Source organism: Amia ocellicauda, chromosome 6 (genome assembly GCF_036373705.1).
Source record: "Amia ocellicauda isolate fAmiCal2 chromosome 6, fAmiCal2.hap1, whole genome shotgun sequence".
In the NCBI taxonomy this organism is placed as follows: domain Eukaryota; kingdom Metazoa; phylum Chordata; class Actinopteri; order Amiiformes; family Amiidae; genus Amia; species Amia ocellicauda.
In genome coordinates this window covers 11711228-11734823 of record NC_089855.1, presented here as the reverse complement: position 1 = coordinate 11734823, position 23596 = coordinate 11711228, and the positions used below count along the sequence as shown (strand labels likewise).

General features: G+C 36.0%; 1 protein-coding gene across 1 annotated transcript; it reads right to left on the bottom strand.

Annotated features, from left to right (window-relative positions):
- Positions 1-1507: 1507 nt before the first annotated feature.
- On the bottom strand, positions 1508-23183 carry mrps9 (mitochondrial ribosomal protein S9). Its single transcript, XM_066706139.1, has 11 exons — positions 23038-23183; positions 21842-22024; positions 15146-15208; positions 15025-15055; positions 14060-14139; positions 6899-6984; positions 6721-6796; positions 5244-5412; positions 4564-4672; positions 2272-2441; positions 1508-1685 (listed from the first exon to the last, which is right to left on the bottom strand). The coding sequence occupies exons 1-11, from the start codon at positions 23152-23154 to the stop codon at positions 1594-1596; spliced, it is 1176 nt and encodes a 391-aa protein (XP_066562236.1). The 5' UTR covers positions 23155-23183; the 3' UTR covers positions 1508-1593.
- Positions 23184-23596: the final 413 nt, after the last annotated feature.

Sequence of the window (23596 nt, the reverse complement as noted above, 5' to 3'; positions counted from 1 at the left end):
CTGATTCATAAGAGGCCTTGGCCAATGTGGGAGATTGCATTACAATATCTTCAATATTATAACCCACACAGATTGAAAGTTAGGAGTTAAAAATGAAAAAGGACATTTAGTAAGGCACATGGAGGTAAAAATATGTTGGGGTGAGAAAATGCTTACATTCAAAATATTTTTTCTTTTAACCTTCAGGACAACTTCATGGATCATTCATCAACTGAATTATACACCGCTGTCTGCTGCTGACAGACACAGAGAAAGGCATATTGATATAGCAAGAGCAGTTGGCTAATTTTAGTTACTTGGATAGCAGAGCAACAGGACGTCAAGGGCGGGACCAGGTCGGGCTGAGGCCACCCCACTGCACCCTGCTGTCGCTCCAATTTTCATGAGAAAGTTATAAATGAATAAATAATAAGTGGCAAAGCTGGAGTGTAGATTCACACAGCTGGCATTTCTTCAAACAACTAAATATGTATAAACTACTAACTAAATACTGCAACACCAAATAAGTCCATTACCATTTTCCATGATATGAACTACCAAGTCCAAGTCCTCTTATTGAATCATACATAACAAATTAAATATTAGCTTTTGATTAAAACCATTCTATGAAATGAATGTGAGAAAGGGACAGCTGATATTACCTGGTGTGAAGGGAAGATAATTTTGATTGCTCTTGGTAACTGCAAGAAAAGTTCTGCTACTTGTAATTGCAGCTGTGCAAATGCTCATTGGCCTTAATAAAGGATGCATAAAATCACACACAATGAATACGTCTGTTTAAGCTCATAAACTAAACAAAGTCAATCTTGTGTAGAAAGACAAGCTGGTTTCAGGGACAAAATAACCCTGAATCTAGTGCCCTCTAGTGGTACTTTCAAAACCCTGCACAAGAAAGAAAGAGGAAAAAAAGCTCAAGTAACTAAAAGCTAAATCACAAATTTTCGATTATTATTTGTATTTAAAATTAAAATATGATTTGATGATCAAATGAAATACACTGATTGTCTATGTTTTTGATGGTTATTTATCTTTCTATGTGTAATGTAAGTTAGCAGACACCCATATCCAGGTCAAGTTACAGTTTACATGAGAAACATTTTACATTATTAAAAAACTGCAGTAATACAATCAGTACAGAATCGATTTTAAATTGTAATGTCAAAATGTGTTTAACTCTACTTTAATACTAACATTTCTACTGACTGAGGTCATTACAAACATCGGCACCTGGCGGTATTATCTGCCTCCCCTTCACAGTGTGTTCACACTGCTTTTTCCCTCCTTGCATATCCAACTGATAAAAAGGTTTACATTTGTTAATTGGGAAATTGTGAGGGAAAAGAAACATATGGCTTATTTATAAAAGAAACTACCTTGCAAATGCCATAGACACCGTACATTTATTCTAGTGAATTCTCATGATTTGGAAACACGTGACATACGTTGGGGAATACGGGTTAATGAACTCATCATTGCATCGTTTTCAGTAAACAGACTGTATCCAGAATTAATTTAAATATATTTATTTCCACAGATTGTTAGAAGGCATGTGGACCTCTTGAGTGTCGAGACTGACAGCTTGTCCACACAGCCCTATCGCTTCTTCCAGGTGAATTTCTTGCGCGCTCCCTCCTGCCCAGGCTTCTTCCGCTCCTTCACCCGGGGGTCAGAAGTCAACAGCCCAGCTGGGGAAGGACAGGGAGAAGAGACGCTTTAATAATACAGCCTCCATCAAATCACAGGCTGCTTGAGGCTTCGCAAAATCTCATTCTAAGGGTTGTACCGAGTTGCACTACTTCTCATTAAAAACACCTTTGGGATATTCATCTCCATAGTTAGTACATTTTAAACTATTGCTCTTGTATATAGGATGGCAAAATACACTGGTTTGAGACTCCTGCACTTAGTCACATATCATTTATTAACCATAACATGATAAAAATACAAAACATTCTTTGTCGAACATACAGTTTCTTTCTATGCTTTAACCTTCTCTTCACATTATTATGAGGTTGCTGTAAACATCGTTCACTAATTTTAGCTGAAAAAATAAACTTGCCAAATGCAAGAGAAAAATTAATTTGAATATGTATATTATATATATATATATATATATACACACACACACATTATATATATATATATATATGAATGTAATGAAATTTGCTAAAATAAGACAATCAATAAGAAAAGAAAGATTAAATAAAATGCAATATTGAAACATCATTCATCAATATAATACACAGTGCCACAGAGCAGACAGTCCCTCACCCTGCCTCATTGTCTCCACCTCACTCTCCTCCACAAAGCTCAGCAGAGCTCGTGAGATGGCCAATCGCAGGGCCCCTGCCTGGGCAGACCTCCCACCCCCAGTGACAGTGCACTGTAGGTCATGTCTGCCCAGCCGGCCCAGAAACTGCAGGGGGAACATCAGCTGTTCCCTAGGAAAGAAGAGAAAGGCTATCACATAAAAACTAAAAGACCTGCCTATTCAGTGCTTAAAAGTAGTAATTTATAGATGCCTGCTTAAAGGCAAATGAGCAGAACATTTATAGACTCAAACAATGTATTTAATTCACATGAAAAAGTAGGATGAACATAATATGTAGATGTTTTTAACTCAAAGTCAAAGGTGTTTTCTGCTTTTGCCATTAAATTTCATCTGGACTTGGGCCACTTATCTCTGATCAGATCAAATGTTATACTCTTATCCTGAGGGTGTCTATAATTCCATCCCTCCCATCTCAGACTCCAATCCCTCATCTCTCCCTGTACCCAGTTTAGTTCTCTGCTCATCCTTTGCTAGCTTTGTTATTTCTTCCCTTCCTGCTCCTGTTTTCTGTGCGTCACGGAGGTGAAATCAGCTACCAAAGAATAACTCGATGGCAGCATGTCGGATCACCTCCCAAACACTCATCTTATCCCACTGCCTTGTACATCATATGATGCTTCTCTCTGCATTGCAACCTATAAACTTATTAGCATTGTAGTGCATTGTATTCTAGCCTTTCCCCATCACTATTTAGCTTTTACTCTATGTAATGTTTTGCAGGTCCCCATGAGCTAATGCAATGTTTTCAAGGTTTGAAAGGCATCAGCCAAATAAAGACTCAATAACAATAATACATTACATATATAAATCACACACACCCACAATACATGCTAATAGATGAAAATACATCTACAACAATGATGTTTTCCAAGCAGTATTATTTAAATTCTTGGTATCCACTGGTTTTATACCTGGATTAACTCTGAGAGCATTCTTGCCCTTTTTAACAGGAGTGAGCAGTAACAATGCACGCCTCCATTCATGCCTGTTTGTCCTTCAATGCATCTTCTATTGCTGCCATTCTGCTGTCCTTGCAATAAATGGTGTGAAGTCTATTTATGCCAGTCACACTAATAATGCTTTTCTTGGACACTGATAAAGCTGCAAGGCTTTACGAAAAAAAAGAACTTGTTGCAAACATAGCAAAGTCAAGTGACAAAGAAAGCCTTATGCACTCAACTGTGTAATTAACTTTTAAAGATTAAACTGCAATTAAGAGTAAAAATGCAGAATTTCAACTTTTATTTTAGCTCATGTAACGTGGTTTGAATCAAAAGTGCAGAAGCATTCTGGACCGAAGTTGGCAGACAGTTAAAGTACTATCGGAGGAATGGTCAACTAGACATGACAAAGTATTAAAAGAAAGAATTTAAATAAATGAGATTAGATAACTGTAGTGAAGGTTTAAACATGCTGGTAAATGCTTACGTTTTACCAATGAAGGATCTATGTTTTACACATATAAGTTTATAAATTATTATATTTCAATAAAACTGGCATGTTGCACAGATTTGTTGTACTTATGTATAGCTATGCTACTCAAATTCAGATTTTGAGAAAGAATAAAAAGTCCAAAGGAACATCTAGAATAATTTCACAATAAGTATTAAATATTTATAATAATTTATTTGATCATATTAACTACTCTGCATCTGCATGACTTTCTGCACGCATAAACTATCCACTTGAAACTGTTTTAATCGGAAAAGAAAAATGACAATCGGCCAGTAGATGGCTATATTGTAATACAGAATGTTATTATTAGGTGTACTGGTGCTTTTCCATCTAGATTGCACACTGAACAAACGGTTTCAAGATACGACTTGCATGAAGGAACATTTTAGGTTAAATCTGTAGTTCACAGTGCATCCACATTTTGTTTAATGAATTTCAGGGCAACAACTTCCACTGGAAGGAGAACAAAAACCTGAAGTAGACTTGTAAAGATCAATCTTGGTATGAAATTTACTCAAGGAGCAATGTAGGGCATATCATTGCTTTAGATTTGTAACACTAGAGAAGTTCCCAGTTTTAAATGCGCGCTGCAGGAAGCTGCCCAATTCTCAAAACAAAAACAGCATTTCTGTTCTGTTTCTGTTCATCAATGAAAAGTAGGTGTAATGTTCTGGATAAATGTTTGGAATTTTAAAGCTTTGAGATTTCACAAAGAGCTTGGTTAGTATAACATGTAACGCCCATCAAAAAATATAATCACAAGAACAGAAATATACCTGTCCTGGAGAACTGGGAAATACTGGAGGTAATCAACTCCATTGATAGAGATTTTCCCTAAGCCATTGTCTCGAACAACTGTGGTAGCAGTGGCAGTCTTTCTTCGGCCTACAAGAGGAAAAGTTAACAGACCATTTTACATCAATGCAAGAGCGGTTAAGAAGGTCTTAGAAATGTGCTTGAATTTCAAACATAAATCTTGATATAAATCTTAAGATTATGTAAATGTAACAACAACTCTACCAGGATCGGGGTCAATTCTAATTCCCTTCTTCAGATCAATTCCAAATTCCAATTCCAATCATGTGTGCCGTTGACATAATAGGCTCTACTGGAATTGGAATTGAATTGAAAAAACTACAAAACGAATTGAAATGGAAAAACTGGAATTGACCCACAACCCTGCTCACATCACACATAGGCAAACTACAATTATTTAAAAAAATGAATATTAACTTGGAAATGAACAGGAGAGGGCTGCAACATTGTGTCCACTGTTGTACAGAACACAACATATTTATGAATCCGATCCATAGCTGTCCAATCACGATCATAGATGCCAAAACCCCAAAATCTCTGAGGAAATGTAATGCAACCTTGTTCTTAAACTGTTTATTAACATTCAGACATCCGAATCTTAGTGACCACTGCTCGTGAAGTGTAAAAACGGAGTAGAAACCTTCTCCCATGCTGAAGGCGATGCCGTCAGCGTCATACTGCAGCGGCTCAATCTTCTGTTTCTTGGATTGCACCTCCAATTGCCTCCTGAACTTGTGAATGTATTCCTCCTCTATAGAGCAGTATGGCTGTGCCAGGATCCGCTCCAGCAGCTGGACAAAACGAGTGTACTACACACACACACACATACATGGAAATGAGTGTCAAGGATAATTGTCTTTTTTCAACAAGCCATTAAAATAACAGGCCCATCATTATCAAAATTGCCTTAACTTACAAAAGAATTCTAATTATAAGCAACAGAATGGTATGGGTCTCATTTGTATGGAAGGTTAAAAAATGAAAAAGAAGAAAAAAAACAAAAAGGGACGTCTGCTACTGGAATACTGAATTCCAATCTCGAATAAACAGGAAGATATGCATCCGATGGTATGCAAATATAATAAAGTGCATTTTCACCTGCATGAGGACAAATGTACTTAGGATATATGAGGCTGCCTTGAGCAGGTGTCACACTAGCAGTGGCCATGTGAGAGCAGCAGAGTCTTTCTGATGGCTTATGTTTGTGCTGCTCTTCAGACAGTGATTTCTGCTAAATTCAATTCTGTAACAGTGACTGACTCCTGTAAGTGGAAGATCTCTGAAAGCCGTAAAATAGATCTGTTGGGCAACAAAGGGTCTTGCCATAGGGGAGCTGGTGAAAGATAGTGCACTGTATGGCACTCACTGTCTTAGGAAAAGGAACAGCCCAAAAAAATGTAAAACACTTAACATTTTAAATTTTAATTTTTAAAGTTAAAACATAAATTTCAACCATATTAATACAAGAACAGATGTTAGTTAACAACACATTAAATGTTTCCTAAATAATGGAATGTTCTGTCAGGGATGCTCCAGCGATTGCAGCAATTAAAACAATGTTTACTTAAGACCTCTTTATTATACTAACACAATTATGTTAATGCTATTGTCCTTGTTTTGGTTTCATTGTATTTATTGGAATTCCTTTTCATTGCTTATGGATTATTTTCACTACTGTTTATATCATATTTTTAGCTATGCAAAGGACTTTGAAGCCTACTTTTATTTAGTAGTTTTGTTAGTTGTTACTTAATTTTCTTTAATGAGTTCTAGATAGTCTAAACCACCAGCTCCAAATATGTAATAACATCATATGATGTATATGTAAAACTAAAATTGTATATACCTGACAAGACTATACATTTTCATTCTCTCACTTTAAATGACAAACACCACCCTCTGCTGTTCTTATTGAAAACAGCAGTCTCTACAGATCAACTAAACACTATTCCATAAGGAATCTAACCACTCTTTTTTATATTTATTTTACCTCAGCATATAATGTTGTGACCCTGAAATGCTGCAGAAAATTGAGGAGCACACTTGCAGGTATAATTCACAATGAGAAAGAGAAATATACTGCAATACATTTTCGTCAAGGGAAAATATATTCTTACATCATGATCAGAAATGGGTTCCACAAGAATTTCCTCGAGTTCCTCCTTGGAAAGCCACCGGCTGTCAGCAAGGGTGCTGGATTTATTGAAGGTGAAAAAATATATACATTAAAAACATGCATATTTTATAACCTTAAAAAAACACCAATAATAATAATATACTGTGAATTTCACTTACACTTCCTTAGTAACCTCTGAGAAAAGCCCCTTTGCTCTCATTCGATCTTGGTACTTTTCAATTTCTAGGAACTTTCCATACGTGTCCTACAAAGAAACACAGTGTTGGTACCATTTCAGGGAAGCAATCTCTCCACAGGTACTGCGGACTCGGAAAGCAGAGACAGCCAGGAAGTGGTGCAAATTACGCTAACTATTGATAGTTTACAAAAGTGAACACAGAGTTGTCACTTGTTTCTAACCAATGCGATTAGAGACGCTAAGCAAGGAGGTTGATTTAGAACAAATGCTATGGTCACATTTTATAGAATATCATTACTTAGTTAGGCCATTGCAAATGTATTTTGAAATACAGTTTTGTCAAATAAAAATCTGTTCCACACGCTGCTTATTCAAAAGTATTGTTAGAAACCACAGATTAACTGAACTGTAACTGTACTATAAATGTTCATCTGTACACAGGAACACAATGTACAGTTATCACTTCTGTGCTTTCAGTTGAAAATGAACAAAATTTGAAAAAAACTAAAATACAAAAGTGGCAATGCATCCTTTATATATGAAGTAAATACTAGTGACACAAACACACAAATATACACAAAACCAAACTATATCATATATACTTAAACATATCAAATGGAAGTAGATTACATCTTTTTATAAAAACCTAAATGTATTTAATTGTCTGAGAAATTGAATTGTATGAGCAATCTACTCGCCATTCCCCCCCTTTTAACAAAGTCTGTGATGCAGAGCAGGCTGCAGTGGCTGACATGCTTGTCTAAATTGGCATCAAGCCTTTGAGCTTAGAGTGCCCATCAACTGTGCATTTCATGTATTACATTTAGTCAACCTTACAAATGAATGCTTGTCACGTTGTAAATCGTGAACCCCAGTGTGAGAATTCATTTCCCTGTCAATTATTCTGCAGATGTTTGCTTTAATTCTTTCTTGATAGTGTGCATTTAATCCTCCAACAGTCATCAAAAAGCAAACATCAAGCAAAAGCCAATTTTCTACTAACAAAAAAAAAAAAAAAACAGGGAAGCAAAGTTTATTTAACACATTTCTGAAAATGCCATTTCAGTGTGACTAAATTAATTCAAATAGCCTCAATATTGGAAAAAAGGTGGTTCATAGAGAAATGTATTCTTAGCACTGGATTTGCTTTGTTCTTCTAATGCTTTTCAGCATTTAAGATTTAAAGTTCTGAATGAACAAAAGGAAAACCCCCACCTTTTGTTTCCAATGCATACATGTTAAAATTCTTTATCATGACTGAAATGTTAATGATATCTTGCCTGAAGGAATTTCAGAGTGTATCATATGAGCTTTTACACTTAGCTGCTGCAGCTCTATGGCTTCGTCACGCAAGCATTGCTCCGAGTACACTACTGAGAGTCTCTGCCAAGCAGTTTTGTGTACAGCAGGCTGTGTCAGTGCTGCAAGACTGTTCACAAACTATGAGGCTTGTTGGCACTAACAAACCCTACACTACCCCTCAAATCTATTGTATAGCTCTACTTACAGACCCCATAAGAATTCCATAGTTGCAAGTGAACAGATATCAAAGATGAAGTCAACTGAATTCCAGGACATATACATATAAGTTTCCTGGCTGTTGCTAAAAAAGTGTTAAACATTCTATAATCAAAATAAATATGAAGACACATTTTCAATAAATCACAAAACTGGAGATTCGATATGAGAACATCACAGAATACCTGACTGTTGTTGACCTCTATAAAGTGTCCAACAGCGTGAGGAACTCAAGTCTGCAGTTCAGATTCTTTATAATCTCCTCCACAGGTATTTCTTGGCAGCTGAGCTGAGCAGTATGTTTGATAGTATTATATTTATGAAGTTATATTTAAAGGTTATTAATATTCCATGGTGTGGTACTCACAATAAATTTGCCCATGAGATTTTGGATTCCACAGACAGGGCTGACAACCTGAATGGTTTACACAATTGATCCTGCCTTTGTAGAAGCCTGTCACTTATTAAGTTACACACTGCATATTCAAACAAATATTCAATACCGAATCCCAAATTGTATGATATTTTTGTTTTTAATGTTATTTTGACAGCATTGATCAACTGCTTCCAACTTATACAACAATACAATAATAAAATAGAGTATATGTGCACAAACTGAACCGAGTTTATATAACAGGTGATGCCCTGTTGTGTTAATTGTGTTTTTGGAAACTGAAGATTTAGCAAATTAATAGTTTGATGGTGACCTTGTTCTTCCTTCAGATCAATCCACATTAAGATGGGCATCTTTGTCTTCCCCTGCAGTTATTTCCATGCATGCATCAAAACTGTAAAAATGTGGCTAAAAGGGCACTGTACTTATCGATAAACAGTATCTTACACAAAACTATTCCGTTCTGGCAAAAGGCCACTGAGAACATTCTCCCTGGAAATGGTTTCTAAACTCTATAAAGTCTGAGTAAAGTGTATACTCGTGTGTGGGTATCAATAAGCTTTTCAGTAATTTATTTGACAGACAATCAATAAAGTGACAGAGTTCACCAGCTAACTAACTAACCAACCAAGCAAAACCATGGAAAAGCACCTGAAAACCTGCATGTCTGTGTAAACAAGGTCACGGTCTACAATGTCTTACTGTGCTATGGTACTGTGCCATAGTTTAACCCTGATACCCAGAAGAACAGGGTCTGATAAGAACCAGTTTTCACCAGCAATTTAAGTTCGATACACCATACAAGCCTCCCTTATATTAAACATTTTGTATGCCTTCATTTTCCCATTTCCCTCATGCTTACTAGGATCGTTTGAATTGAGCTCACATTTGCACAGTGGGGTTCATGTGAAGTGAATAGCCAGGTCATAGCAGTTGTGTAGCACGGACTCCATTTCTTTTGGGCTACGTGTAGCCTGAGAGAACATAGAACATAAGAAAGTTTAGAAACGAGAGGAGGCCATTGGACCCATCCTGCTCATTTGCTGTCCATCAATAACTAAGTGATCCAAGGATGCTATCCAGTCTAAAAGAGAGCGAGAGAAAAAGTGGTCTTTCCTTCTTGGAAATACATTTATATATTTCTCTAATATCTTCACTACAGTGTATTGGAAGCATCATAACACCACAGTCCCCTATGTTTATAATATGCATTCTCTCTATATAAAACTAAACAGTTAAAATGTAAAAATCTGGCACCTTTTTGTAGTACACCTTAAATCAAAACATCTATCTTAAGCCCTGCAAAATAGAGTAAAACGACAGAAATGTCAAGATATCCCTTGTCATTGGACTGCTACTATGAACATTTGTAACTGTTTTGTTAGATGAAACAAAATATTCATACGGTTTAATCATTACAAATTTCAACTTCAAAGTCCATAATATAGCCTATTATTTACTTAAAGCATTGTATAGCTAGAGTGATACAGCTATAAGATATATACATATACATACACACAAATAAAAAGTGTCACACCAGCAATTATACTGGAATACATATGTTAAATGTAATGTAATTATTTGTGTGATTAGACCATTGTATTGAGCTTCTCTCTCTCAGAACATCACTTTCCACAGACGGGCCTTTCACAGTTCCATGTGATTTCTAAAGTATGCTTTCTATTATTTCAAACAAGAAACACAGAAAAAGCAAAACTGCATAAAGAGAAACGCTCTGCCGTTTACCTCATGCCTGCTGGTTGTAAAGATCCTGAACCAAAAACAATTCCTTCAGGTTTCCCAGCACTCTGCTATTTTCTGAACAGTGGTGCCACCAGCTGAGCTACATCAAGACCCAAGACTTCAGCTCACACCTCATGCCAAAATCTTGTATATTTCTCCATCTTTGTGAAATACAAATAAGAGGGTACTGGGGCAAGAAGGGAATTAATGTAGCATGTACTCTAGAGGCATGATTTAGTGGGAAAGTTGAAAGGCCACTTTTTTTTATTTTATTTTTTTATTTGCAGATCACTCAGCCAGGAGTCTATCTACAATGACAGCACCACCTCTCTCTGGCTCCATCACCATTTCTGACAGCAAAAATGTGATGCACTGTGTGTGTGTGTGTGTGTGTGTGTGTGTGTGCGCGCGCTTGTGCGTTTTCCTCTTTCCCCCTCCTTATAGAGAGAAAATTCACATCTGCACCATGAAGCGTTGTACATTATTTCTTTGCACTGCAGGGGGCTCAAGTCCGCATGGAACCTTTTTCAAATATTACCACAGATCAAACAGGCAGCGTTTCAAGGCAGATTTGACATACCTATTTAAATGAACAGTAGGGGTCCTTGGGCTGCTTCAGGCGGAGCTGCAGCAAAGCACAGTGGATAGTCAGAGCAGCAGCTCCATTACTCAGCAAAGACACTTTCTGCATTTATCATTCATTTCATTTCTGCCAGGGCAAGAAGCTCATTTGCCCAAGGTCGACAGAAAGCACGGGGGGGGTGGGGAAGGTTCTGGAGAATGAATTCTCTGGACAAAGTCTGGGAGGTAGACTTCAGTCCTCTGGGTGTATTATTTCTTCCTAACCCTGTCGCAAAATGCAACCGGTATAATACAACAAAGCATGACAAGCTTTAAATTGTTGAAAATACAAGCCTGAAATACGATTTTGGGGTACAGGGGACTGCCACGTTAATTCTCTTTTCAAGTTTTTTTTGTATTCTCTTATTTATTTATTTATTTTAGTTCCAAAGCCTGTGAAATGAGATCTGACAGGGTTGCCGTAGGGGAATAGAAAACCCTCTACATTAAAAGGCTACGGGCTGGGACTATACACCAGAACATATAATCACAGCACAGAGCTCATTTTTACCCTTCTCCCTGGGGGGCAGCTGCTCAGTAAGCTCTCTACTGCCAAATCACATCTCCACCACCTCGTACTCGGCTGAGACGAATATTCTCACAGCCGGGTTATTCCATCGAAAATTAGATTTATCAGCAAAATAAATTAATGTTGAATCTCCTTCCAGGTCTCCAGAATTGTGAACACATTTAGTTTTCATAATAATTAAGCGTATTGTGTGAAGAGAAAAACAAAAACCAAAGATGCATTAAGGCCCGCGTTCCGTAATACTGATAAGATTCAGGAAAGTGCTGTACTGGAATGGGGGGTTTGTACTTCGTGCGAATCAGCAGAAGACACGTTTTCAGGACGGGAGTCAGAGAGCATGCACACTTGACAGAAAAGTTGTGCTGATGTGACGGTGGAAATAAGGACAACATGGAGCACCATAACTTAAAAACACATCACCCTTGGTGGTTGTTGTAAGCAGTATTTTGTCACAGCAAGTAAACACCTTCTTTAATATGTAGGCTCCATATTTATTTTTAATGTATACAATTTTCATCAGTTGGAAAGTTGCAATTTTAAACAGATAATGGAAGATAAATGATTTATTTTAACAGGTTGCTTTATTATTAAAGTTAAACTGGTGCATAATTGTATTCAAGACAAATTTCATACAAAATAAACTTGAAAAGAGCAAGCCTAGATATTATTTAATTATCCAAGTTTAATTGAATTATGGAAAGTGTGGTGAGGTTTGCTTGCAGTGCCTGCAGGCTATTTTCTATAGCCTTTCCAGAAAGTTTACTCGGCATATTTAGAAAAGTATTCTGAAATCCATCCTGTCCGAAACATGAACTCAGGTTTTAAGAGAATAATAGGATGGATTCTGGAATGTAATGTGTTATGCAACATATTCTCAATACAAGTTAGTGCAGAATCGGTCCTCTCATTCTGGTGTGAACACCTCTTATTAAACATGATAACTTACTGTACAAATCCTCAGAATTGTGTAGCTGTACTGGACAAGGGTATGTCAAAGTGTGTAACACAGAAATCTAAGAACTAGGAACTTCTGTTGTTTCAATTCACTATGTCAAAGAAAAGTAAAGAATAACTTACACATTCAGGCTAGGAGCATATTATAATAATGCGTGCATGAAGAAGACTTAAATACTTTGAATATTGGGACAAGATCAGTTTCACAAGTTATTGGTAGGCACATATTTTCACCACTTCACCAAAAGTAGAACAACAATAACAACCCACAAATTCGGAGGTGGACCCCGAGGCCCATATCCCTCGTCATTCAAATACGAATGACTTACTGGAAAGTAGGGCTGTGCGATATGACGATAGAAAATTAGATTTATCAGCAAAATAAATTAATGTTGAATCTCCTTCCAGGTCTCCAGAATTTCATATCGTATGACGATAGTAAAACGTTTCATATTATGCTATATCGTGATGTCACAAATTGCAATCTTTACGGCAGTATTTTTCGTCATTAGGACGCTTCCACACGTGTCGGATGCGTCAAGACATGAGCATCAGAAACACAGAGAGAAATGAGGAGAGAGACCTGACACACAATAACACACAACCAAGAGAGACTTTAATGCGCAAGCGCACACGCTGCGCCCCTCGCCCCTCGCCGCCGGGCTGAACAGTTTTTAGGACAGTTTTTAGACGGGAGCTGCTGTACCATCCTAATATAATACGGATAATTGTTCTATATAAAATCCCTGGGATAAGGCACCCCGCATTTAAGATTTATTAAAACTATTGTAACGCCAGCTATTTTTAAACTTATGCGTGTATATATATATCCCATAACAACATAACACACATAATAGTAATCACACAACACTTGCCCTGTGATGTGTTGCATTCTGCATATATTTACCATGACAGCCTGCATGTAGTATTTGTTAGTTTTGCTTATTGAAGGATTAACGAAATACTTGTAGTTTGAATGTCTTTGGTCTTATTTTGTGGCTTGATTGGATAAAATCAAGAAATACCGAGATATATCGTGTATCGCCCAAACTTCTAAAAATATTGAGATATTATTTTTAAGTCATATCACCCAGCCCTACTGGAAAGGAATGTCAATTAGGTTATAACTTTTCAACCAAAGATGTTTCTATTTTTCTTCATTGCAGTGCACACTATACACTGTAAATATTTATCTTAAAGTGAACAAATGGGTAATGGCAGGTGTGTCATTAAACATTACTACACTGGCTTTGTGTGCTGGTCGTCATCTAACGGATTAGTCAAGAGTACTGTGCCAGCTATTTGGAGTCTTTATTGTTTAATACAAATGTCCCAGCACTGACTATGTGAGGTAAAAAGAAATGCATAAATAAAATACTTACATGCATGAGTGAGTAATAAGACTGCTTTCCGGTGTAGAAAAGGAAATGAAAAGGACGCCCATCTTTTCCCCATTGGACAGCTGGAAAAAGAGGAAAGTGAATTTACTTGAATTCCTCAAAACCATGATTTAAAAAGGGTGGTGAAATTCCCAATAGGCTTTGAATTCATCCAAATAGGATCAGTTAAACAGACTTGTTGTTGTTTAACTAGTATCAATGTATTTTGTTAGGGTGTCACTGGGATACCATGTGAGGGTTATTTGACCGTCCCTCCCCTGTCCCAGTGGTAGCAGGAAGCCGTAGGGAAACCGCTGAAAAACAGACTGACTAATAATTTGGAGGGTTGTCAAATCATAACTTCCACTCAACTTGCCAATTTCAATTCAAAAATAAATCTTTCTACACAAGTGAAAAGGGCACAACTCATAGATGACAAGGTGATTGCGTCTGTTTTGTTGAGATGGGGAATATGTCAGAAACAATCAGAAAACTAGCTAAATCATAAAGTATTCAATACTGTAAAGGAGCTATATGGACAAATACTGTAATATTTCACTTGCAAGACTAAACAGTGTGTGAAAAGCAATAAATGTTGAATTCCTACATTCAATTATGGAAATGATAAAGGGAAGGTTTTGCTTCTGCACAACCAGGAGATACGGAAAGGCACAATTTCATTCCAGCCCTGTATGTACATAATATTAATCCTAAACATATGGTCAGCATGTAACTTAAACAGAAAGAATGACATTTAGTACAGATGAAGCTGGTGAATTGCTAAGAGTGGGGGGTATTCAAATGAGAAATGTTCACAATAATATGATAGAGGACCATGTCATATATTTCCATTTTATTTTGAAAAGGTTAAACATGTTCATATGAATCAGTAGTTTATGTTTTTAATTACCCATTATAAGTAATGAATATTATTATGCAAAGTGAACACAGTGCAATAATTAATTTACCTCGCTGCTTTGGAAATATATCGTCTGGATGCTGCAAATGAACAAAATAAAAGTTACAAAGCAGGCACATATATTTAAGTTAATTAAACAAACAAATAAAGAAAGAAGAAGTCATCTGTACCTTCATAAGTGGTCTAGCCTTTTTCTCAAAAAGCCCAGAAGGGAAAAGGTAGGAAATGCTCCTCTGTGAAAGACAATAAAACAGAAAACAACTTAAGATTTGTTTGCTTCTATCATTTCTATCCCCATGACATACCACAAAATACAATAACAGCACCTTATATTCATTTTTTCACCCCTCCATGTATTCAATAAACTTTTCCCCATTATAGACTGGAATCTGATTGATGGATATATTCAGCACAACACAACACATAGGGATCTGTTCATAAACTTTTAATGTTCCAGTAAATCCTACGAGTCCTGTGGATTTACAGGCACATGACGGCTTTAAGAACGAACCCCCCCGTCTTCAAAAGACACACAGCATATCTGCATAGGGAAGAGACAGATATAAAGGCTTATATTAAAAGTGGACATGGCTATAAAACGCCTTTGCTCTTTGGTTTGGTGCTAGAGATAATTAAAGATTTATGCAAGACGATAGATTTTAGATATGTAGTGTGTAATGCTTTTTTGAATAATGTGTATTAATAGATAACTTAACTGAGGGTGGAAATATATTTTGACTCATTGATAAATGAGGCTCAAGAACAAATCTCATACTTTTTGTGTTTTTTAAAAGCCTGATTGTGTGTATACTACAATTGCAAAAACTGTACTCCAAAGGGCCTTTTCCAAATTATTATACACACACACACACACATATATATATATATATATAAATATAAATAAAAAGTACTAATGTTTGTAATATTAAGTTTTGGCAGTGGAATGATTTGATTTAAGAGAGGCAGTAATTTGTATTTGCATTTAAATGCATCTCTGAATATAGAATGCTGGGTTGGGGTGGGACACACTAATAGCTTAGATTTCAAGCTGACAGTTACGTTTACTGAGAGAGAATTAAAAAAAAAAAAAAAAAAAAAAAAAAAAAAGTCAAATTGAGTAAAATGTTCACTTTTGTATTACGAATGACAGTCAATGGGTTCAAACAAACCTGGAAAACAATGAGTTCCTTTTAATGTAATGGTTTATTAGCAAACATGCAGATGGTAGCTGCTGCAAAGAAGCTGAATTTTCACGCTAGTCACAAACCATGACAATTTGTCTTAAAGTATGTCCATTTCATTACAGTACTGATATGAAGCGGGTTTTATCTTTAACTTGTATTCAATTAAAAACAGCAGATGCTGAAGTGGGATCAGACTCCAGCCTCTCGAGTTGTCAAAACAACAGAAATCATAAAAGAAGGGGCCAGACAAAAAATAAATGCACAACAGCAGCAGATGAATGTAGCACCTGTTCATACCTCAGGCTGCAATATGGCAGCACCCTTGGGACCATGAATAAGGCTCCCTGTGCTTCTAATTTGACTGTGTTCACTATATTCCGGATGTATTTAAATTCCGTTAGCCAGTAAACATGAAAGAGAATACAAAAACAATGAAACCACTATCTGGACTACTACTAGTGGTTTCAGTATGTGGTCTGAGGGCATCTGGGTACTATCTATTGTTAATTTGGGTGTCTTCCCTTTTGGGCACACTCTTCAACCCAGAAACAAACAATACAGAAGAACTTCAAAATTAATTAAACATTTAAAGAATTACACAGATTGAATATGCATGTATTTGATAGACGTAGTCATTGAAGAGTTAATGTTCTTCCCAAAGAAACAAAAACAAAGAAAACTTGAAAAAACAGACCCTTAGTAAATTCATGTTATTAAATTCCTGAAATAACCTGTTGGCAAACACTTGTTGGTTTGAGTGCAAATTGTCACTTTAAAATAAGGAGTTTATTATTATTATCCAAATTAATTGAGGTAAGCATTTAAAAAGTTGCTACAAGTAAAGCAAAACAGTGAAATATGAAAGGAGTAACAGTAACACATGACCAAAAACACTTTAAACTTAACTCATAGTTAATACACAATAGGTCAGCTGTGGTTTCATTATTTTCTATTCACTTTGAACTTGTAATTTTATTATATTTTTATCTGTACTGTATTATTGGACTTTTGTATTGCTCTTATATTTTGTAGTAAGGGTGTCTGCTAAGAAATAAATAAAAATAATTATGATTATTATAAAAAGACAGTCAAACAAAATCAATTATGTAAATTAAATATAGCCTATTAAATATATCTGCATCCCTGGTCTGACTGGAAGCACACATATACCTTAAGAAAAAAGTCTGACATGATTAATGAACTTATTGTTCTATTCACTTTCATGTACATATTTAGAAAATCAGAAAAGTGACTATACAAGTACAATTAATGTTTCAAGAGTATGCCAGTAGGACACAGCAATGTTTGAATAATGGTTTGTGTAAGCTCTGGTTCATTTGCATTAGCAATTACCTTACACAGCAGGTATTTAACACCTCCTTTGACACTGCCTTAGCATTGATGCCTGATCTCAGCAAAGCAGCCAGAGCTGCAGTGCAATATCAGAAATGCTTATCTTGCCATTGATGTAGAAAGTCATGTGGCGTTGTCTTCCTGCACATAGTTGTCTCTAGTATTTGACATGACTGCATTTTCAAATACTGTAAAAAAAAAAAAAACTAAGCATACCTAAACGGATGACTGCAGTTTGCAATTAAATAAGTGCAACAATTGTAATATACAGGTTTCACTCACATACAATTAATTTGTACCTTTTGTAGAATTTTAATTTCTCATTTCATACACACCATAAGTTAACTTAAAGTTCAAAGCCTTGTGTAACCCTGTATTCATTTTGGACACTAATACTTTCCATAATGATCACACTAAAACATCTCAAAATATTTTCTATTTCTTTGTTGCGTATTTTGTATGGTTTATTATATTGCTTTATTCACAATTCAATATTTGTCCTTTAGAGGTTGCAAATACTGCATATAATTGTAGTATGTCATTGAAGTGCAGCATTCTAGTATTGAATTGTAGATTGTTTTTAAAATGTTGGCAAAGTACTATAAAAAACGATAAAATAAGAACTGGATGGCTTTGCTCATTATGTAGCCTTCAGAAAGCCTTTATTCACACTAGATGTCCAGACTAATCTAAAACCACTACTAAAACAACATTGTTTCATAAATTTAAGGGTTAAACATTTTAAATCTTGACAATTACTTTTATTTATTACATTCAATCACATTTATTAATATGTATTTTAAATATTGTAATTGTTGACAGATATTACAATATTTAATGAATAGATCAATAAATGCATGTGTCTAAACAAAACTTCAGATCCCATTGCTTGGGTGTGAAATATAGAAACCAATGTTTTCCTTACATTCTCATACCATTTATTTTATATATTTTACCAACTGATCTTGTAGGCCTACTTGATCACAAAAATAATGCTGAATGGAAATGAGGGTAATGTATTCACAGATTTTATTATGTAATGTATCTCAATCCATTCAGCAAGCGAGTTATACCATACAGTGCCTACAGTAAGTCTACCCCGCCCTGAACTATTTTGTGTCAGTGCCTCAGTGTTTCATGCATTTAAATTAGGATTGTTTTCCACTTATCTACATACCATACTCCATACTGGCAAGGGGAAAAAAAGCTTTTATTGTGGAATATATATAGTCCACATTAGTAAAATACTGTGGGGTTCTGGGCACAGCAAGACTCAAACCACGTTCTCCAGCACAACTAAAGGCCCAGGCCACTTAGTGAGGCTCCAGAATCGATACAATATATTAAAAAATATAATAATTGGATGGATGAGTCTCCATCCCAGGTTCTAATTTCTTGCAGTGGGCAGCAGATTTTCCTCAAGGACTTTTCTATATTTTGCCCCATTTAATTTCCCTTTCTTGCCATGTGGCTACAGAATCTCATACAGCAAATTGGATTCAGTGTGGGCTCTTGCAAACTTGCCATTGGCCTCTTGGTAGCCTCTCTGATCAGTCTCCTTCTTGCTTGGTTGTCCAGTTTGGAGGGACAACCTGATCTAGGCAGGGTCTTGGAGGTACCATACACCTTCCAATTCTTAATAATCCTCTTGACCATGCTCCAAGAGATATTCAAGGCCTTTCATACATTTATTTTTAATACCTATCCCCTGATCTGTGCCTTTCAACAATTTTGTCCCAGAGTTATTTTAAAAGCTCCTTGGTGCTCACAGGAGGAGGCTACTTAACTTGGAGCTAATTTAGGAATGCTATTAAAAGGGTCTATGGACACTTATCTAACCAAGCTATTTCAGTTTTTATTATTAATCAATTTTCTACAAATTTCATTAATATTTTTTCACTTGGAAGTTGTGGGGTAGGATGTGTAGATTTTATGATTATGATTTTTTTTTAACTACATTTTAATTAAATAAGGCAACAAAAGGTGAAATTTTGATTTTAACTTTCTATAGGCACTGCATCTTATTATAACTTATTATATCAGTTTGCACATTTTACAATTGAATTAGATGCTCAGCAGTGGATTAGCACTAGAGACAATTTTCTGAACTATTTAACCAAAGTGTTGCCTGTGAAGAGATAGCTGAGTGCTATGAAGAAACAGTTACACTTTTCATTTTGTTTTTCGTTTGTTATCTTTTCCTTTTTACACATGAGGTAGGCTGTTTACCATTCCTTTTAATGTGCGCCACTGAATCAGAATTGACTCTGGTATCGACTGGGGAAAAGCAGTGGGTCATGTTTGTTGTCTTTATTAATTAGCTTTCCCAGCTGGGCAGTAGAATGCAGCTGTTTATTTGATCAATGACTTACACAAATGTCATCTCTACTGATTCGCTTATAAATTACCGGCAAGTGCAACGAATGTACAGGTGCTAATTTATTTAAACTGGTCTCTACAGCTCCACATCTCTCTCTGAAATGCATCTGGCATCCGCTGTTAGCCGTCAATTTTGCTTAGGCATGCCTGTCCTAATGACTCTATTCATTAGAAATGTGTTGAAATCTTAATATATGGTGAATAATGATAGATAAAAATGAATCAGCAAGGCAAATCAATTAGAGGATTTTTTTACACCCTCTAATTGTAGATGTGTTTTTTTAAAATGAGCTCCTTTCCATGCTGGTATGGTAATAAACGATTAGATAAACACATTACAGAAAATAGGAGAAAGCTTCAACTGGATATTTCCTTCCTGTTTGATAGGTTACATTACAAAAGGTTTCTTGCGTTTACATAAAAGCAGGCTACAACTGCCCTAAAACAAGCGCCTTGTGCCACACTTACATTCTGATAAAGTATCAATTACTGTATTCAATCAATGTCTAGCTATTTCTCTACTTATTAGATGCAAATGAATGTATTTATTTGGAGGTGGGGAAGTCAGTGAAGGTCTCAGTACTTGTGAAGTAAAACAAAACTAAATATTAAATAACATTTTCACCAGGAAAAACAAAACAAAAAAGCTAAGAAGAAACTAAAATTATTGAAACTTTGATTTATAATAACCTAGAATGAGTGTTGGCCTTCATATTCAAAGATGATTTACGGACCTCTAAGTTTACTCACTGTTGCAATTGCATTGCTTGTTCAGCTTTAATTCAACCAATCACTCAATACAGAAAATGTAAAAAATAAATAAGGGAAATCAAAAAATGTCTTATAGACTGAGTAGGGCAAAAGTACAAAATATTGTTGGTTAATCCATATACTACCTAGATATCTAATACACCCATATGCCCAAAGAGAAAATGAAATGCACTTTTACAGTGCTGAACACATGGTCTCAGAAGTTTAATGGCATTTTAAAATGATCCCTATTTGAAGAAGGTATGCATCTTTTTTAATAAATAAAAAATATATATAGTTTGCTTACTCCAAATTCTAAAAAGCCAGATAATCACCCCTCAGTCTGTAAAACAAAAAAATGTTTTAGCTTGCACAAAAATAAAGTGTATGCCTCTTTGCCATTATTTCACATTTCATACACTGGGAATATTATATAAAATAATAATTAAAATATAATCAACTTCTAAATACCTCAAAATAATGAAGTATTTATTTGATGTTTCAACACAGTAACTGAAGTGCCACAGAGAGAATTGTTTACTTTACAGGATTTAGAACAAAATTTCTCAATGGATATTTAGGTTCTTAGAACATAAGAAAGTTTACAATGGAGAGGAGGCCATTCGACCCATCGTGCTTGTTTGGTGTCCATTAATAACTGAGTGATCCAAGGATCCTATCCAGTGTTTCTAAATCTTCCCAAATTCAACCACATCGCTGGGGAGTTTGTTCCAGATTGTGACGACTCTCTGTGTGAAGGACTTTCTTGAAGAAAGTTTCACAATTGTATTGTGTTATTCATCTAGTATAATTTCCAGATATTAAAAACAGTAACCCTCCCCCCGATTAAGTAAAACAACTTACTTAATAAATGGTTACTTATATGAAAGAAGGAGATCAATTACAATAAATAGTTAAACAAACAGAACTACATATGCAAATCACGACTAAGGTCTGGATGAAACTTTGAGACTAGTAATAGAGACTAGTTCTAATAGATAAACACTTGATAAAGCATTTTCCTTTACGTTCATCCAGATATGTTTAGTACCCACAATGCTATCTGGAATTAATATATGATTAATACATGAATATGCCCTCAGCCCTCAGCTATGAATTATGCAACAGAAATGTACAGTTCGCTCATTGAAACGAACCTCCGGGTGCATCAGTAAAACACCTTCGTTAGCAGTTACTCACGTCAATGTCTTCCTGTGTGAACGTTTCCGGATCTTCGCCCATCATGTTGGCCAGGTGCCTTTTCCCAATATTAAACTCCTCGATCTGCTTCTTGATGAACTCATCGGTGTACTTCTCAGGACCTTCCGCAGCTATGTTCCTTCTCTGAAGTGTTGAGGTGGTGTACACTAGCCGTGCCAGCACCTGAAGGGTATGTAATAAGTATAGGTTGCCTGAGTAATGCAGTTTGTCATCAGGTTGTAGTGCATTTAGCATGGAAAAATCTTCCTTTGCATTAGCCTATCAGAAGGTTTGGACGGGCACTTTTACATTGATTCCAGTGCACTTCCACTCAGGATAGCTAAAGTATTTTCAAACCATTGTAGTACAGACCTTCATAAACCTATTGTGGGTGATTTCTTTCATAGATTTTTTTAAGAACATGAAAACAAACCATGAGCTAGCTAATAACTAAACCAGGTAAAACAAATAAGTGGAACATTGTTGTGTACTCAAAGGTTTGAAAAGGTAAGATCATACTTTTATGTTTATCATGGACAATGCAGTAATATATACATGTCTGTGTGGTTCAAAGCTTACAATTCTGATTCTGTCTAAGCCATCGATTAACATTTGAGTTAAAATCTTTAAAATATGTGAATGTGTTTAATCATAAAAAAAGCTAATCTTTTTGGTGTCTTGTACCAGAATCTGTGTTGTGACAGGAAATACAAAGTATTCCCCTGATCAGCATAAGGTGATGAAATGACCCTGCTAGGTCTGCAGCAGTCGGTAGGGCCTACAACCCAATACACACATTGTACACATCTTGTTATTTCGTCTGGTGTGCCAATATCGGTAATTTACCGTATATATAATACAATCAAATGTGCATATATCAAATTGTGTGTATCTGAGTTTATAACACCAGGTATTGACTTAACACTTGAACAACTCACCTGACACTAGCATTTGCTTCTTGTTCTATTTCCTGACATTTCAGTTACACAACTGCTATAACCTTATACAGATGTATAACTGAAATACTAGTTTCTTTAATTATTATGGTGTCTTGCTGTAACCGGTTAAGTTTCACTGCATAATGTTGCGTATTGACTACACTAAGGTTAGCACTGACACAACCGTCTGGTTAAAAAAATAAATAAAGACAAAACATATTTAAAACGGTAAGTATATAGCACGCAAAAGTGACTTACGGGAAAGGCGAGATTTTGTCGAGTTATAGTTGTTCTGGCAGACGGTGCTATCACAGAGTAACAGCCACAGCATCCCCTCAGCAAGGACCTCACGACTCTGCCACTGGAAGCAGCCATGTTTGACACTATGAATCCACAACGCGCAGGCGCAAGCGTACGCCAACTCACGTTCACACGTATACGTGAGCAGCGGTGACGTCAGATGCTAAATCTTCCCCTCGAAACCAAGCCGAAGGGAGAGCGACTGGTTTGGCTGCTTTCCAACGCCGGGGTCTTTATTACAGGTGATGATAAAACATCCTGTCTTGTAAAATACACAGAGTGAAATCCAATATGTTTGTTCCCCTTGAAATGACTGCTGAAAAATAGAGTGGGTTTTATGTAAATTAAAGTTGCAAGAGATGTCAGTTGAACTAGTGCACTGTTGTGTGTTTATGCATTTTTAAAGTTGAGCAGATACATTTATTTTACGTTTGTGGTAATTCCATCTCAACAGGTCCCAAGCAATGGAGGTTGGAGCAGTAGTGCTTCATAAAGCTTTTAAATGTGTTGAACCACC

Excerpts from the sequence above, each read along its gene's own strand:
- mrps9 (XM_066706139.1), bottom strand. The coding sequence starts at position 23,154 with ATGGCTGCTTCCAGTGGCAGAGTCGTGAGGTCCTTGCTGAGGGGATGC. Across the intron at positions 22,025-23,037 it reads GACAAAATCTCGCCTTTCCC|GTGCTGGCACGGCTAGTGTA; the intron begins GTAAGTCACTTT and ends CATACCCTTCAG. Across the intron at positions 5,413-6,720 it reads AACCCATTTCTGATCATGAT|TACACTCGTTTTGTCCAGCT; the intron begins GTAAGAATATAT and ends GTGTGTGTGTAG.